Here is a 15186-nt window from a genome sequence, read left to right on the forward strand (position 1 = left end):
CTTATACGCATCTTGTTCCAAACTAAACGATATACATAGTACATAGGTATGTGTGCCCTTTGCTTTGGCGAAATAGCAGCAAATAAATATTTACATATCAAACATTAATGCTTAGTATATATAGGTTTATTAAGGTGGCTCTTATTATTATGAATTGTATATAGGTTTTTAGAAATACTGAATTAACCAATAAAAAAGTTATTTAAAAGCCGATAATAAATTTGCGACCAGTAAAAAACTGAAATACATTCCTTGTTGTTGATGAAATAAAATGACAGAAAAAACTCTTTGGTCTTAAGAAAATTTTTAAAAGGGACACCTAGTTTGAAATCATACACAAAATTTCATATATTGATAGGTTATACCTTGAGTAAGATTTTAAAGCAGTATCTCATATAGTTTGTGAGTTACAGCCTTCTAAAGTATAGCCGCTCAGTTTAATCAGCTCCAACAGCGTTTTTCTCAAAACTACATTTTTCAAATTTACTTGACTACTAAAAGACAACTAATCCCCACACTATCAAATATCAAATTCTGTACTGTATGCAAATTGTTTTCAATACAATAACCTACCAAAATTTCGATCTAATAAAATTAGAAATTGGGCAAACCAAAAGCAACCAAAATTTTGGATTAAATTCAAACTTTTTTTAAACCGCCAACATTGTGTCAATTTTTAATTTTTTGTCGTCCGTGGGTTAACGGACAATAGCTGCTAGAGAATTTTGTTTTTGTAGGTTTCATTCACGGAGAAGGGCAAAATCACTGCTGTAGCGGACATATAAATTTTTATTTCTGTCTTTCCTCTGGGACTAAGATATTTTGGTTCGAAGTCAGAAATGTGCTCGAAATTCTCAATTTAAAAATTTCATGGTTTTGTATGGAGAAAGTATAGTTAGCTGACTAGTAAGGCTGATTTTATAAGAAGGCAGAAAACGAAACTGCGACAAAACGGTGCACACTACTTTTTTTTTTTATAACAAGGGGAAGCATTGAAAGTCGGAGTGCGGAACGTTAATCAGCTAAATTAAACCTACTTCCATCTCATATCTCTCCCATAGAATTACTGAGCTAAGTATTACTTTATGGAAGAGAAGAAGACATTTAAGTCTACTCTATGGTTACACCCTAATGAATGTGTTTGCGTGTGCATACTCGTATTTCAATATCAAAAAAGAAAAAACGTTGACTTCGGCTGCAACGAAAATATAATACCATTCACAACTTCAAGTTTTCTTACAACAACTTGATTTTGATTCGTCAGTTTGTATGACAGTCATATACAATAGTGGTCCGATCTGAACAATTTATTCGTTTTCCTTACAAGAACTTGTTTTCATCGTTTAGTTTGTGTGACAGCTGTAAGCTATAATAGTCCAATATCAGCGGTTTCGACAAATATGCAGCTTTTTGGGAAGAAAGGCACGTGTGCAAAGTTGTTAAGGGTATAAAAAAAAGCTGCATACATGTCACTTGCATATACATACCATGTATAGATATTAGTCGTGCGAGGATGTACTGCTTAGACTAGCTCATTGGGAGAAAGTGCAATTTTCTTCGTACTTCATACAAATTCATTTAAAGTCAACCGAGTTTTCACTTTAGATAACTCTGCAAGTGCATATGTACGGGTATTCAAGCGCGCTCTAGTGATACCAAGTAGTTATATGGCTGCGTATGTTGATTTAGTCAACTTCATAGAAATGTACAAGTGATCTGCCATGACAGCAATATCCTTAAAAGAATACTTACTCCCCTTGCTTCATCGAAATTTGCAGCAAACATATGCACACACACACACACATAAACACATGCATACATAGAGATTGCAAAGCCACCAGTTGTTGTTTTAGCCTTGTTGAAGTTATTTTCTGCTTATTTTTACTCAAGGTGTGCGCTTTTTGCACGCACACTCATACACACATACGCATGTACTTATCTGAGTTTACAAAATACGTATGTACTGTATTCTGCTGAATTGAATTGATATCACATAACATTTATTGAAGACGTTACTAGGACGATATTCTGAACATGTCTGCGTAAATATGTATGTATTTCAATAGCTGACGACAATCAAAATATTACAAGTTACAATTTGGTTGCTAGTCGTTTTATTTGATTAATCAGATATTCAAAAAACTTTCAATATAAAAACTGGTCGTGTGTAAAGAGTCTGGTCCATTGACTCAACGATTCCCCACAAAAAGTAAGTTAACATAGTCAAATCACGTGATCTAAATGGCACATCGCTCCCAGTTTTGGACACAACAATGCTTTTATTCAAAATAAAAAACTCAGAGAGCTGCCAATGTTGAACTGTAGCCTAAAAAATAAGTATCTTTAGTTTAGTTTTGAAGAGTGTCTCTTTTCTAAGAGAACGCTCTTATATTTATTAATGGTCAAAATATTTCACTTGTTAGCTAGAAACCATATGAGAGTATCTATAAAGTATGATTAACAATGATAATTTGGCCGGTATTGCTATGTTTTCATCGGGATAATCAAATGCTCTAGAATATCTGCAATTAGCTTAAATCAAAAGTACTTCATAGGTTGTTAAAGTAGAAACTGATACATACTTATAAATGTTAAATTCGTTTTTTGTTCCACTTTTGGTCTACAGCCGAGGGTTGCTTACATATTTCAGGTGGGTATGACCTTGAATTTTTTCTTACAACCAGTTTCTGTAACTTCTTACTGCTTAGTCAAGGTGCTATTTAATTAAATGCAACACCTTTCTTAGATATATATATATATATATATATATAAGTATACTACTTGTTATATATATATATATATATATTGTGTATATATAGGTAATACATATACATATGTATAGTATGTATTGTAATAAGTACAAGTGTTAAATGTTGAAATTAAAGGTAAGCAAGTGTAAACACTTTTACTCCTTGGCCAAGCAAATCACTTGATTAATCGTTGATGGTGACAGCAGTAACCCGTAAATTAATTCATCAAAATCAAGCACAACCGGGCTCGTATATTATATGAAATTGCTACATTTGAGAAGAATACAACCTGCAGTAAATTTGAGTGAGTCAGAAGTGGTATTTGAGTGGACTAGACTAGTATTAGACTTAAGCAATAAATGATTTAAGCAGAAGCGAAAGAATCGTATGAAATGAAAGGAAGAACAATTAATAAGCAAATAGGATTGGCTGGAGATTATGAACGTATTCGATTCGATATTTCTGACCGCAGCACTAGTTTTACAAAAAATAATAAAAAACAAAAGTTGGCAAATTAAATTCAATACAAAAGATTATGCGAATATCGTATTAAAGTAGTATAATCGCCCTTTTCAAGTTTTGTTATGTAAATTTTAGACCAGTTTTACTACTGTGAATAACTAAAATCACAAAATATTTCTCAAGTTGAATATATGTATAAAGATTTTTATACCCTAAATAGTGTAGGTATATTAAGTTTGCCAATTTGCCACCATATTTGTAGCACCCAAAAGGAAACGTCGCAGACCCTATAAAGTACATATATAACTGATCAGCTTGACGAGCACAGTCGATTTAGCAATGTCCGTATATACACGCACTAGTCCCACAGTTTTTGAGACAGCGGTCGAAAATTTCGCACACCTCCGTATCTCCTAAAGAAACTGCAAAAAGGTTGGCTTGTTTGAAAAGACATGTTAGCACCCGATTGCAGCGCAAGTGCTGTGAGGTTGTTTGAACAATTGGTATACTTTTTTCGATTCACCACTCGCTAATGCTTGACGAAAAAAAACAGTTTATGTTGAAACTTAACGTTTGTCATATTGCAAATCAAATTGCATGTTCAATTCAATACGAATGGATGACAAGGTGCTCACATGATGAAATTATCTAGCAAGTGGGTTCTTAATCTCTGTAAAGTTTTTTAAAACAAGACGGCGAACACTAAATTATTCACGACTTATGCATTTTAAACAATTTGTTGAACAGTTAAAATAATAAAGCAAAAATTGTGAGCTGTATTTACTGTTGGGTACAATTATGCGTTTTTGTAGTGCTGAATGGCTAATATACAACTATACGCATAGTACTTATAAATTGCAGTAGATGCTTAGGTAAGTGTGAAAGATGGATAAAAAAAGGATAAAGATATTACGAGTGCTATTTTAAGTGAAATCTCTACACATTCGTACACACATATGTAAACAGCTTCGGTTTTGCAATGGACAGTTAGGGCTTGTTGGCATGTATCATCATTAATACTATTTAGCTTTAAATATTTGTAATTAAAATTATTCATAACCACAGAATTATGGGGTTGCTTCAGTCATTTGATAAATATTTTAATTAAATGTTTATATTTCAACTTAGTAGAGGTCTGCCACATATATATGTGTATTGAAATTTCCACTGCATAACTACCAACTAGGGTATCATTTTACCTTTTGATCAACGCTGCGCGCGTAAACCGAATCGATGAAAAAAATGTCTTAGATTTGTACAGCCTTTTTTATATTCATGTGAAATTTGATCTCCATATGCCAATTAGTGTGTGTTTATTTACGACGCAAAAAATTGTTTAGACATTTTTACCATGGAATCACGGAGTCAATGAAAATATCACAGAAGTGTTTTGGGCAGTCTACTTCATTAAGAACACAAGTATTTGAGTGCATCAAAGCACTCAGTCAAGGTCGGGAAGTCATTGAAAACTTGCCGCATGCGAGACGTCTATCCACCTCTGTAAATGATGACCGTATCGAAAAATTTAAAGAAATAGTGCTTGAAAACCGTTGCGTTGACATCAGCGAAGTATTAAAGATCTCTACATCTGCTATGGTTCGACTCAACATATTCGGGTTAATGTTTTGAGTATAAAGCGTATAAAACTATAAAAGTAGCTTCTAAAACGTCAATACCAACTTAAGATTTGTTTCAGATGGATATTCAAGTCTGTCGGTTATGGTTACTATCTGCTATAAGCCTTTCGTTGATATATAATACCGCTGCCTCTCTCGTATAAGTTTTTCGATGATTATTGGTTCACTAGTAAACATGTATCTACTGAGATGTCCAGTGGCGGCTTACTGGGTGAATCTGGAGAGAGAAAAGCCGCACTATATGTATTTCTTACGCTTCTAAAAACTGTATAATAAACTATTAACTAGTATACCAGTTGTGATGTTTAGTGATTAATTAGATTTATGGTTTTGGTATGCCGGGGAAAGCCTGCTACAGTATGAGAACTGCAATTGTACAGGAGTTATGCATGCTACATGGCCTCGAGCATTTTGGGTTCGATTTCTAAAACCGATTTCTGAATAAGAGAGCTTGTATAGCTATTCTCTACAGTAGTTAGTGTTTGTAGTTGTGATTTCAATGACCTACTGGCCCAGAAATTTCGACAAGCGTGGTGTGGGTCATCTTGTATTTTTCCCAAGTGCTTTCGACTAATCATTTAAATTAGGGTAAAATTATTAGGTTAAATACGATGCTGACGGCGATAACCTGAAAATTTTATACTCTAGCATTTCGCCTAAAGTTAAAAGTCTTTATATTAGCGATATGGAAGCTACGGGAAGTATTGAACCTAATTTTACCATTTTCGACAGAAGGGAACATAACTATCGGGAGCATGTTCTCTTTCTCTTTCAATTTCAACAATAACTATCATTTATTGACCGATATTTTCGGTAAAAAATCAGCCATACGTACTGTGGTTCATATATTCGGTATCTAGGGACTTGAACAGTTGTGATTTGATTTCGACCATTTTTGGACGTCAGATGGCATGTCAATTGTACTTTTTTTGTGCATAGTTTTATTCTGATAATCTTTTTGGTGCCTAATTTATATACTGTAAAGTGAAAGAATCGTTGAATCTGATTGATGTTAGCTGTTAACAATAACCCTTATTTTGGTTAGGCGAACAAAACAATTATACTCTGTATAAACATGTTGCGGAAGTGTAAAAATTATAAAGTTATAACTTCTTAACACATTGCAAAAAAAAAAAACAAATGTTTTCACTCAAAAGTCTCTTCGAAAATTGATAACTGATTGCAGTTGTTTTAATATATTTATTTTTTTCAGAAAGTCATACTTTAAACTTAACTGTTTTAAGGTCAAAAGCTCATATATTTCATTTATTGTTCAAACAAATATGAATAACTTCAGTGAGCTTTTTTTTAAAGCTGAATTCATTATCGGTAAGCTTGCGGCTGTTTATAATATCCTTTAACGAATATCCTATAAAGTAAATATGTATGTATATGGTAAAGTGGGCATATTTCGACTAACATTTTTGTAGAGCACATAGTGGTAAATTTTACTGACCATCATATGAGCAGAGAATGTTAATGAATTTATATTCATATTCATTAACATTCTCTGATATGAGGCCAAATATTTTCTGTAAAACCCGAAAATATCCTTTTGCATTTACACTGCGCTCAGTGCTATAAAATGTCAGAAAAGGCAGTGTAGTACTAAAAATTTGTTCGAATGGTTGCATATCATTAACTTTTACTATTCAGTAATATGACTTTTATATCAACATCATTATTTTCAAACCACCAATCATAAGATGATAATATTTTGATTAATACATTCTTATTTATCACTTTATAACTCATTCGTTTTTAGATTAATAAATTATAATGTATCACTTTGTATTATTCGAACAGTTTCTATTATCGCAGACATGAACCACTCATTTTTTATAGCGACACAAGAAAGGTGTGTGTCTATGAAAATTTACGATATATTTATATTCATACAAATAACGTATATTATTTACGGGCTCTGCGCGTGGGTTCATGACTGCAATAAGTGTTTTAGCCCGAAACATCACCAGAGTATAAAATATATTTATATTTGTGTGTGTTTGAGCATCGTAGGGTGGTCGGCACACATTTGTTAAACCAAGTTCAAAAATATTGTATTATATGTAAATTAGAGAGTCTGAAATCTAAATTTGAAATGTATATTAAATTTGCTATGTAAGGTTCTATGTATTATATTTTTACAACCCTTCGACTATCATCAAACAATCTTACGGTCAGCAAGGCCTTTGATTCATTTAATGTCATTTTAGAACACACTTTTCTTTCACAGCTATTTTATTCAGGAAAAAGGAGGTCTACGCTAACCATGCGATGAACGTGGCAAATTGAAACTTAAGTATGACATCTGTCATATTAAAAAGCATATTGTGAGAAGAGAGGGTTCTTCAATACTACCAATTCCGGTTTCCATTTCAAACTCTCGCCTTTTAAATATCAAAAAGCAGATTTTTTTTTTAAATATTTGAAAATAATTAATAGAAGAAAACACAACACCTTTTCAATTTTGCTTGTCTAGTAAGCGATAGAGGCGATTAATCGTGTGACAATTATGCTCTTAACCCTTAAATGTCATACACATAGCTAAGTAAATAAGTTGAAACAAAGCAAATCGATATATCTTTATCAAACAAATATTTACTTAGCCCACTCATTCATTAATACAGAATTTAATCGCGCTAGAGTACTCTGTGGCCACTGTCTTTACCAACTTTATGTGATTACAAGCAATAATATTGACATTTTACATTCATGTGCGATTAGTTAACTTACCACGAGCAACTTGTTTATATGCTTCTCATGTGATCAATAAATCGGTTGAAGTGTGACACATTTTAATTGATTTGTAGTAGAATTTATAAGTGTTTATTTTATGAATATTAAAATTTATTGATCATAACTAGATTGTTCATTACAAAATTTCTACACTTAAGAGTTAAAGCGTCTTTCGTACAGTTTACTGCCTTTATAAATAACAATTTCATATATATAATTTCTAAGGTTTCTCATTAAAAATATATTTATATACATACATATGTACAATGTTCATATGCTTTAATGGGCACACCTAGTGTGAAATTTCGAAAATATATATATTATTTTATTTTTTATATATTGTGTGTCGATATTATAAAAATTAATTAAATTAATATTTCGAACATTTTTTGAGTAACAGGCTTTTAAAGTGTAGCCGTCAATAGTCAATATCTCGCATCTCTCGAATTTATCGAATTTTTTCTAGTGAGCATGCTTTGTAAATGGTTCTCCATACAAAGAACTAACGGCTTTTTAATCTGACCAAAAATCCAATTATAGCAGGTCAAAAATTACAAAAATTTCAAGTTAAAATCAACTTTTTTTTTAAATGCAGCCATTTTGGCAACTTTTGAATTTTTTTGGCAGTTTTTTTTAGGTCATTGTAGGAACAATATCTTTTCAAGTTTCATCTACAGTGAAGGCCGGAATCAGTGCAGCGGTGGAGGGCCTTTTATAACGGCGTCAGAAATCGAAAGATATATAATTTTTTCTTCAAAAGTCTTGCTGTAGACTCTTAGAATATGAAAAATATATTCATAAGATTTTAAAACAATTGAATTAGTGTTTTTTGTTAATCGTCAAAAATCTGCTTTCTTTAGGCTGTTACACTGGGTGTGCCCCTTAAAAATTTTAAAAAATTAACAACTAACTAAGTATGTATGTACACTTATTTATTAAAATAAATAATTTTTATTAATAATAAATAAATATTATAATTATTAAAATAAATAATTATTATACTAAGCAGCTAATTAATCACAGTAGGCATAAAAACGCACAATAACTATTTAGCACAAGCACAAAATTTCTTTTAATACATACATACATAATATCATTGCGTTAAAAATTCTATAATTTGTTGGGTGAGCTAACTAATAATATAATAATTTATAAATTAAGTGTGTACAAAATGTTTCAATTTTTTTTACAACAATAAACAACAACAACTTATCTGCTAAATGCGGGCTGGGCATGATTTCCATAAATATTTTTTGTTTTATGTATAATGCTCTTATACGCCTAAATGAATGCAATAAATAAATAAATAGATAATGTGATGCATACTTTGAGGAACTCTAGCCTATCACTAGGAATTGTGCGCTTAAAATTATTTAAAACTAGTGGTATGTTTAAGTATTGGACCTCCTTATTTATAATACAACAGCCCAGCCAGGCAGGCATTCACAAAGCCTTTATAAAGGCTACAGCAGGCATAGCTTCTTTTAGTTACACTATTAATGGCACATACTGGGAAAAATTCTTTTTACTACTACACTAATACAATTATGCTACGCGCTCACGCTGTCATTAACAACTCGTCGCTCATGCCGTACGACGCCTGCGCAGAAATATCATAACCCTGCAAGTCGGCTAGATCCAACCATTGACTGTAGCTGCTCTCATCACTGTAGCTGGCGCCCGATTTGGCAGCTGCTCTGTTGCCCACCTTCTTTTTGGTCGCCTGAAATTGACGACGCACTATCTGCAACATATGTTGCACGAACTTGTTGTAGCGTTGTTTGGCGAAACGCAAATCTTTCGCGTCCACACCTTTCTGGTCTACGAGTGCCTGGTCATTCGAATGGAAATTCAACTTCTTTTGCATTTCTTCGCGCGTAACGGTGCGTATTTTCGCTTGCGGATTTACAATGAGTATGGCAGATTCCAATTCGCAGAGTGTACGCCGCGCGCTGAGCAACAGTGCGTTGAGTTCGTATGTGGTGGCGCCGATCACTTGCTGATTTTTCAGATCCCAACGATATTGTTTCACACCCAAGTCGGCGAAGGAGGCGACAAATTTCTGCATGGCGTGATGCCAGTGATGGAGTTCGATCTGTAATGGAAGAAAAAGCGGAAGGTAATGGTTAGTTGCAAGTTGATTGTAGGTTTCGCTTTAGTATGTGTGCTCTTATAAGCTTATACATATACAATGCCTTTTGCCTAATGATCATATTTACTTTTTCTGGATATGCATTTTCTATAATTAAATGTACCGTAAAAAAAAATTCTTAAGCATTAAAAGCAAATATTCCAGAACTATGCTAAAAACAACCAATTTTATTCAATTCTTCTAACTCTGTACCTGTAAGCCCTGACTCAACTTCCTGCAATAATAATTTGGCGAAATGTTGGGAAAATCCATTCTAACTGCAAATCTAATTTGAGGGGAAAATCCAGAGTGAAATTTGATATGTGATAAGCGTACGAGCCTCCAATTTTCGACAAGAAAAGTTTTGTGAGTACAAAAGTACGAAAAGAAAGAAGAAATAAAAAAATAACAATAGTTCAAAGCTAACAACCAGAATTTCGCTAAAAAAACAATAACAGCAAAAAAAAACCATAACAAAAGCGGCTGCTAAGTGATAGACAAGCAGACCAAGCTCTATGCATACGAGCGTCAAAAACACAAGAAACCCAAAACAACCGAGCGCCTTATATGCTGTGATAAAAGCGCACACAAACAGACTGTGCTATATATTTCATCAGTTGTGCCGACACACACACATATATATATGTATGTATATAAGTACGTTTTTATTAAATTTCAGTGTCTAGCGGTCTGCGGTCGTGCATACCCGCAGACTTTTGAGTCGATACGAAGTGACTAAACTTTTGTATTAGTCATCGGCTTGTTCGTTTATAATGTATGCATGCAAAGCGAGCGAATACAAGACGTCACTACGTCACGCAATAACGAAAAAAGAAGCTAACCTAACCTAGTGGAAGCCTGTTGTGTGTTTGTTTGCATGTGTGTATGTGTTTGTATAATTTGCTTATTAAGTATAAGTGATTGTCACAATTGGCGCAAGCTTTCAACGAACGCCAAGCGAACAGCTGGCCGATCGTCCACTCGTTTTATCAGCTGAATGGTTGGATGGCTGGTTTAATTGGAAAGTGCGGCGCATGCATTAAAAATCGGTCAGCAGCGCAACGAAAGTGCTTCATATCACACGCAAACATACATTCATGCTTATGCATCGAAATACAGATATATATATGTATATGCGCTCGCTGTTATTTGCATTGCTTGTTGTTGTTAAAAAAAAAAGAATATCATCATTTTAATTTTGCAGAACGCGCTTCATAAGTTTCCCAGTAATCAATAAATTGTATGACGTCTAATACTTTCATATTTTTGTGCATGAATAATTATGTGTTCTTATTTAATTCATAAGAATATACATGTCTACTCACTTTGGCTGTTCGATTCAATGTTGGCAGAAATTTATATTTCCTACTATGCTTCCGCCAGCTGAACATATCGTCGATATTGATCGTATGTAATGCATTAATTGTTGTATTTTCCGAACGCAGCGCCTTCTTAAGCCTTTTCACTGCTTCTTTCTTGTCCATCATATGGCTGATGCTTGCCATCGCATTCTCCACCCTCTCATAGCCGCATGCATTCATCCACTCAAGTGGCGCCTCAGCCTCGTTTGCCACATTTGCTATGCTTTTCAAGCGTATACCGTCGTTTTGGCGCTTGCGCAGTCGCTTTCGTCGTCCGTGTTGTGCCGCACCTGCCGTGCTGTCGAGTAATTGTTGAAAGACGGCGCTTTGTTGATTGCTAAGCGCCTCGGCGGCGTTTATAGCTGGTAATGCGGCTGAGGTGTACAGGTGAGTGGCTTGTATGGCGGCCGCTGCACTGTTTGCAGGCATTTGTGTTAATACTGTTAGCACTGTTAACATTAATACTGTTAATGTTGTTAACTGTTTGGTTCGTTGGCTTTGCTGTGTTTGTATTGCGCTTATTTTAGCCATTTTATTGTCGCTTGTTATTAGCTGAAATTAATGAAAAATAATTTGTGAAAATTTCTCGATATTAAATTATTAATTAGTTTAGTAAATAATATTAATACAATAACACATTTTGTAACAAAAAAATATTATTATTATACTCTGTATTTTGGAAAATGTTATATTTATTATCATCTTAATTTTTTTAGAATTTTTTTGATTTAAAATATTATTATATTTTGTATTCTCAAACGGAATTTTAAAGTTCAATATATATTTAGAAAAATTTTATTTTCATTCTTATATTAATTCTTTTCAGCATCAGTAATTAATTTTATATTAAATTTTTGCGATTAAAGATACATATTATTGTACGTGAGAGGTATATAAAATATTCTTTAAACATTATTGATTTGTATAATATAAAAAATTTTTTAGAAAATTTTTTTGAAAATCTTTTATTAGTAAGATGTGTATAGTAAAAATTTTTCAATTTAAGTTAAATTTTTTTAAGTCAGTTTAAGTCAATTTAAAAATTATTTTACTCAGTATTTAGAAAATCAATTATATTAAATTATTATTTTAATTGTTGAAATCATATTATTTTTAATTTTATACCAAAACTTTTATAATCTAAAACAATGTTATGCAAATATTTTATTAGTAAAAGAAAAGATAGGGTAAACATTTTTTAATATAAGTTAATTCTATAAATTTAGTTTTCGTTTATTATTTTTTAATATCATTTTATATATTATTTTTTATTTATAATTATTAGTTTAATTATTTTTTTTACATATTTAAAATTTTTTCAATTCTTTATTTCTTTAATTTTATATACATATACATATATATATATATATATTTTTATATTTTATCTCATTTGTTTATGTTTTGCGCAACCCATAAAACATAACTCAACTATACAAACCAGTTGCTGATGTATCTTCTTAAAAGAAGCAAATAAAAAATCTCCCTAGTTGACATTTGCAACAACTTATCGCCGGCAATAAATCCTACAAATATGTTAATTAATATTGCAAAATGCCTGCGAGGCAGCAATATTAACATATTACGATACTAAACTAGTAGTTGCAACCTAAACGGTAGGCAGACAGCGCTTTCAACAACAACAACAACAAAAATGCAATAAACAAGTGTCATTCAAAGGCCTAAAACAACGTGTGGCGCATGCGCTGCAACAATAACAAAAACGAGGACGAAGTCAACAGCACTCACTTAGCAGCAACAGTTACACGAGGCTCAACTGTCAGTGAAAAATGCAGAAATTCCACACGCGCACACACATACATTTGTAGTTTTGTGCAGCCATGCCGGATTGTTTAGTGTCTGCAAATTATAAGTTGCGTCTAATGCGGCAGCTCATAATCACCAGCAACATTTTCAAATTCAAACACATATATATATATATTATATATATGTAAATAGCTTTGCATAAAACAATTTTGGAACTTCGCTTGCGGTACACATGCGCGCCAAACGTTCGACGTGTCTGCGATGGCGTGCCAAAAGGTGGCTATAAAACACGTTGATGACGTACCTGTATGCTGTACAGGTGTGCATGCGTATGTGTGTATGCGTATGAGCGCGCGTTGTCACACGCTCGTAGGTGTATGCCACCAAGCTTATAATAACCATGTCTTTGTCATTAAAATGGTATGAAAGGTCGTTATTGTTTTGAAGTTACTCTTCAATATTTGTTGTTTTGGTTTTTAATTTCTTTTGATTTCAATTATTTCTTTTTTTTTTTTAAATGATGCAGGCACAGTTTAAATGCTGACCTATATCATCATATGTATTGTGGCTGTGACGACATAATATCAGAGAGGTATATATATATATATGTTGTGTTTTTTTGGGCAAAAATTCTTGAGGCTACTAGTTTTTAAAAAAGGTTTAAAAAAATTTTTATAAATATTTTACTTTAATTTTGAAAACTTTTTATGTTAAATAATATATTAAAACCATTAATTATTTTTTTTGGCATTGTTTCATATTTACTTCATGACATTTTATATATTTTTTCCTAAATATTTTATTTTAATTTAGAGGCATTTTTATTTTAATATTTGAATAGCATTAATTATTTAAAAAAAAAATTTCATATTAATTTCAAAATATTTTATATTTAGTTTTCATAAAAATTGTATTTTAATAAAAATATTTACAAAAAAAAAATTAAAATTATTAATATACGATTTTTTTATAATTTTAAATATATAAAATAGTTTTGGAATTTAAATAAATACTAGTACAATTAATAAATGCAACTCTGCCTTAAAAAAAATCCTTTCAAATGCCTTTCAACTAGTCTGAAGTAACAGCACCATGGCTAATGTTTGCATATTATAAATATTTTTTATATTATTTAATTCATGTTTAAATTTTTTTCATTAATTCTTTTGATTTTATTTCATATTAAATATTTTTGCATTTTTATTTATTATATTGAACATTTACTTTATTTATTAAATTAAAATACTAATTTCTAAATTAAATCTGTTGCATTTTGTTTTTCTTATTATATTATATTGTATAATTCTTATTATATTTCCATCTATTCATATATTTTATTTCATATTAACTATTTTTATACTCCTATTTATTATTTTAAACAATGCATATCATAGCTTTTTATATTAAATAAATTTTTTATATTAAAACAAAATTGCTTTGTTTTGCCTTTCACAATTTTTATTAACTTTTTTCTTTATTCTTACCTTTTGCCTCTTATAAAAAATACTGTTAGTTGCTGCTTTTGCACTGGAAGCCAATTTGCTGCTTCTCTTTCTCACTTGTGCTGCTGACTGGCAGCTGATTTGTTGCACTTGTGAGTTAAGTTTTTGATATATTAAAACCAAATTTTTTTTTCGAATACACACGTGCTTTGTACACAGCCAAATTTCGTATTCTTGGCTATGAATTTTGTTAAATCACGTGCTTTACAATAAATAAATTAACAACGAGCTTAATAATATTTATAATTATATTTTCACAGCGCTTTTCAATCGACTTTTAATAACGTATTAATAATTTAATAAAATTTTTTTACTTAATACTTTTTTCGTTCGTTTCAATTATTTTATTATTTATTATATTATTATTATTGTTTTGCTCCGAGCTGCGTGTTGCTCATTTGTCGATTTAATACTTAATAATAACGTTGCTTGCGTTTCGCAGTCTTTATATGAACTAACTAAAAACATTTGAATGCCGACTCTCTTATGAGCTTGTTAACGCCGGCATGTAGCGTTTACACACAGTTACACACACACACGCCAATAAGCAACGCGTTAGTCAGCGCGATACGTTTACTGCGCTTACTTACGGGCCGGCTTGAGTCTCCCTCACAATTATGAATAAGAGTTACGAGCAATGAGTTAGAAATTAACTTCAATTGAGTCAAATTTTAAATTGCCAAAACAAAAACAACAACCGTTAAACAAGAACAATCACAGCAAATCGTAGCAAATGGGTAGGTGTTTATGGTTGTTTGCGGATATAAGTATAAATTAATGTATGTATGTGTGAAAATATTGTGTGTAGGTGCGTGTGGTTAAAGAGCAATGCTGTATGTC

General features: G+C 31.8%; 1 protein-coding gene across 1 annotated transcript; it reads right to left on the minus strand.

The window, feature by feature from the left end:
* Window positions 1-7667: 7667 nt before the first annotated feature.
* LOC106616002 (uncharacterized) lies at window positions 7668-15186 on the minus strand. Its single transcript, XM_014232445.3, has 3 exons — window positions 14329-15186; window positions 11045-11632; window positions 7668-9683 (listed from the first exon to the last, which is right to left on the minus strand). Exons 2-3 carry the CDS (start codon window positions 11609-11611, stop codon window positions 9147-9149), a joined length of 1104 nt encoding a protein of 367 aa, XP_014087920.1. The 5' UTR covers window positions 11612-11632; window positions 14329-15186; the 3' UTR covers window positions 7668-9146.

This window comes from Bactrocera oleae, chromosome 5 (assembly GCF_042242935.1).
Source record: "Bactrocera oleae isolate idBacOlea1 chromosome 5, idBacOlea1, whole genome shotgun sequence".
Classification (NCBI taxonomy): Eukaryota; Metazoa; Arthropoda; class Insecta; order Diptera; family Tephritidae; genus Bactrocera; species Bactrocera oleae.

Excerpts from the sequence above, each read along its gene's own strand:
- LOC106616002 (XM_014232445.3), bottom strand. The coding sequence starts at position 11,611 with ATGGCTAAAATAAGCGCAATACAAACACAGCAAAGCCAACGAACCAAA. Across the intron at positions 9,684-11,044 it reads CATTGAATCGAACAGCCAAA|ATCGAACTCCATCACTGGCA; the intron begins GTGAGTAGACAT and ends CTTCCATTACAG.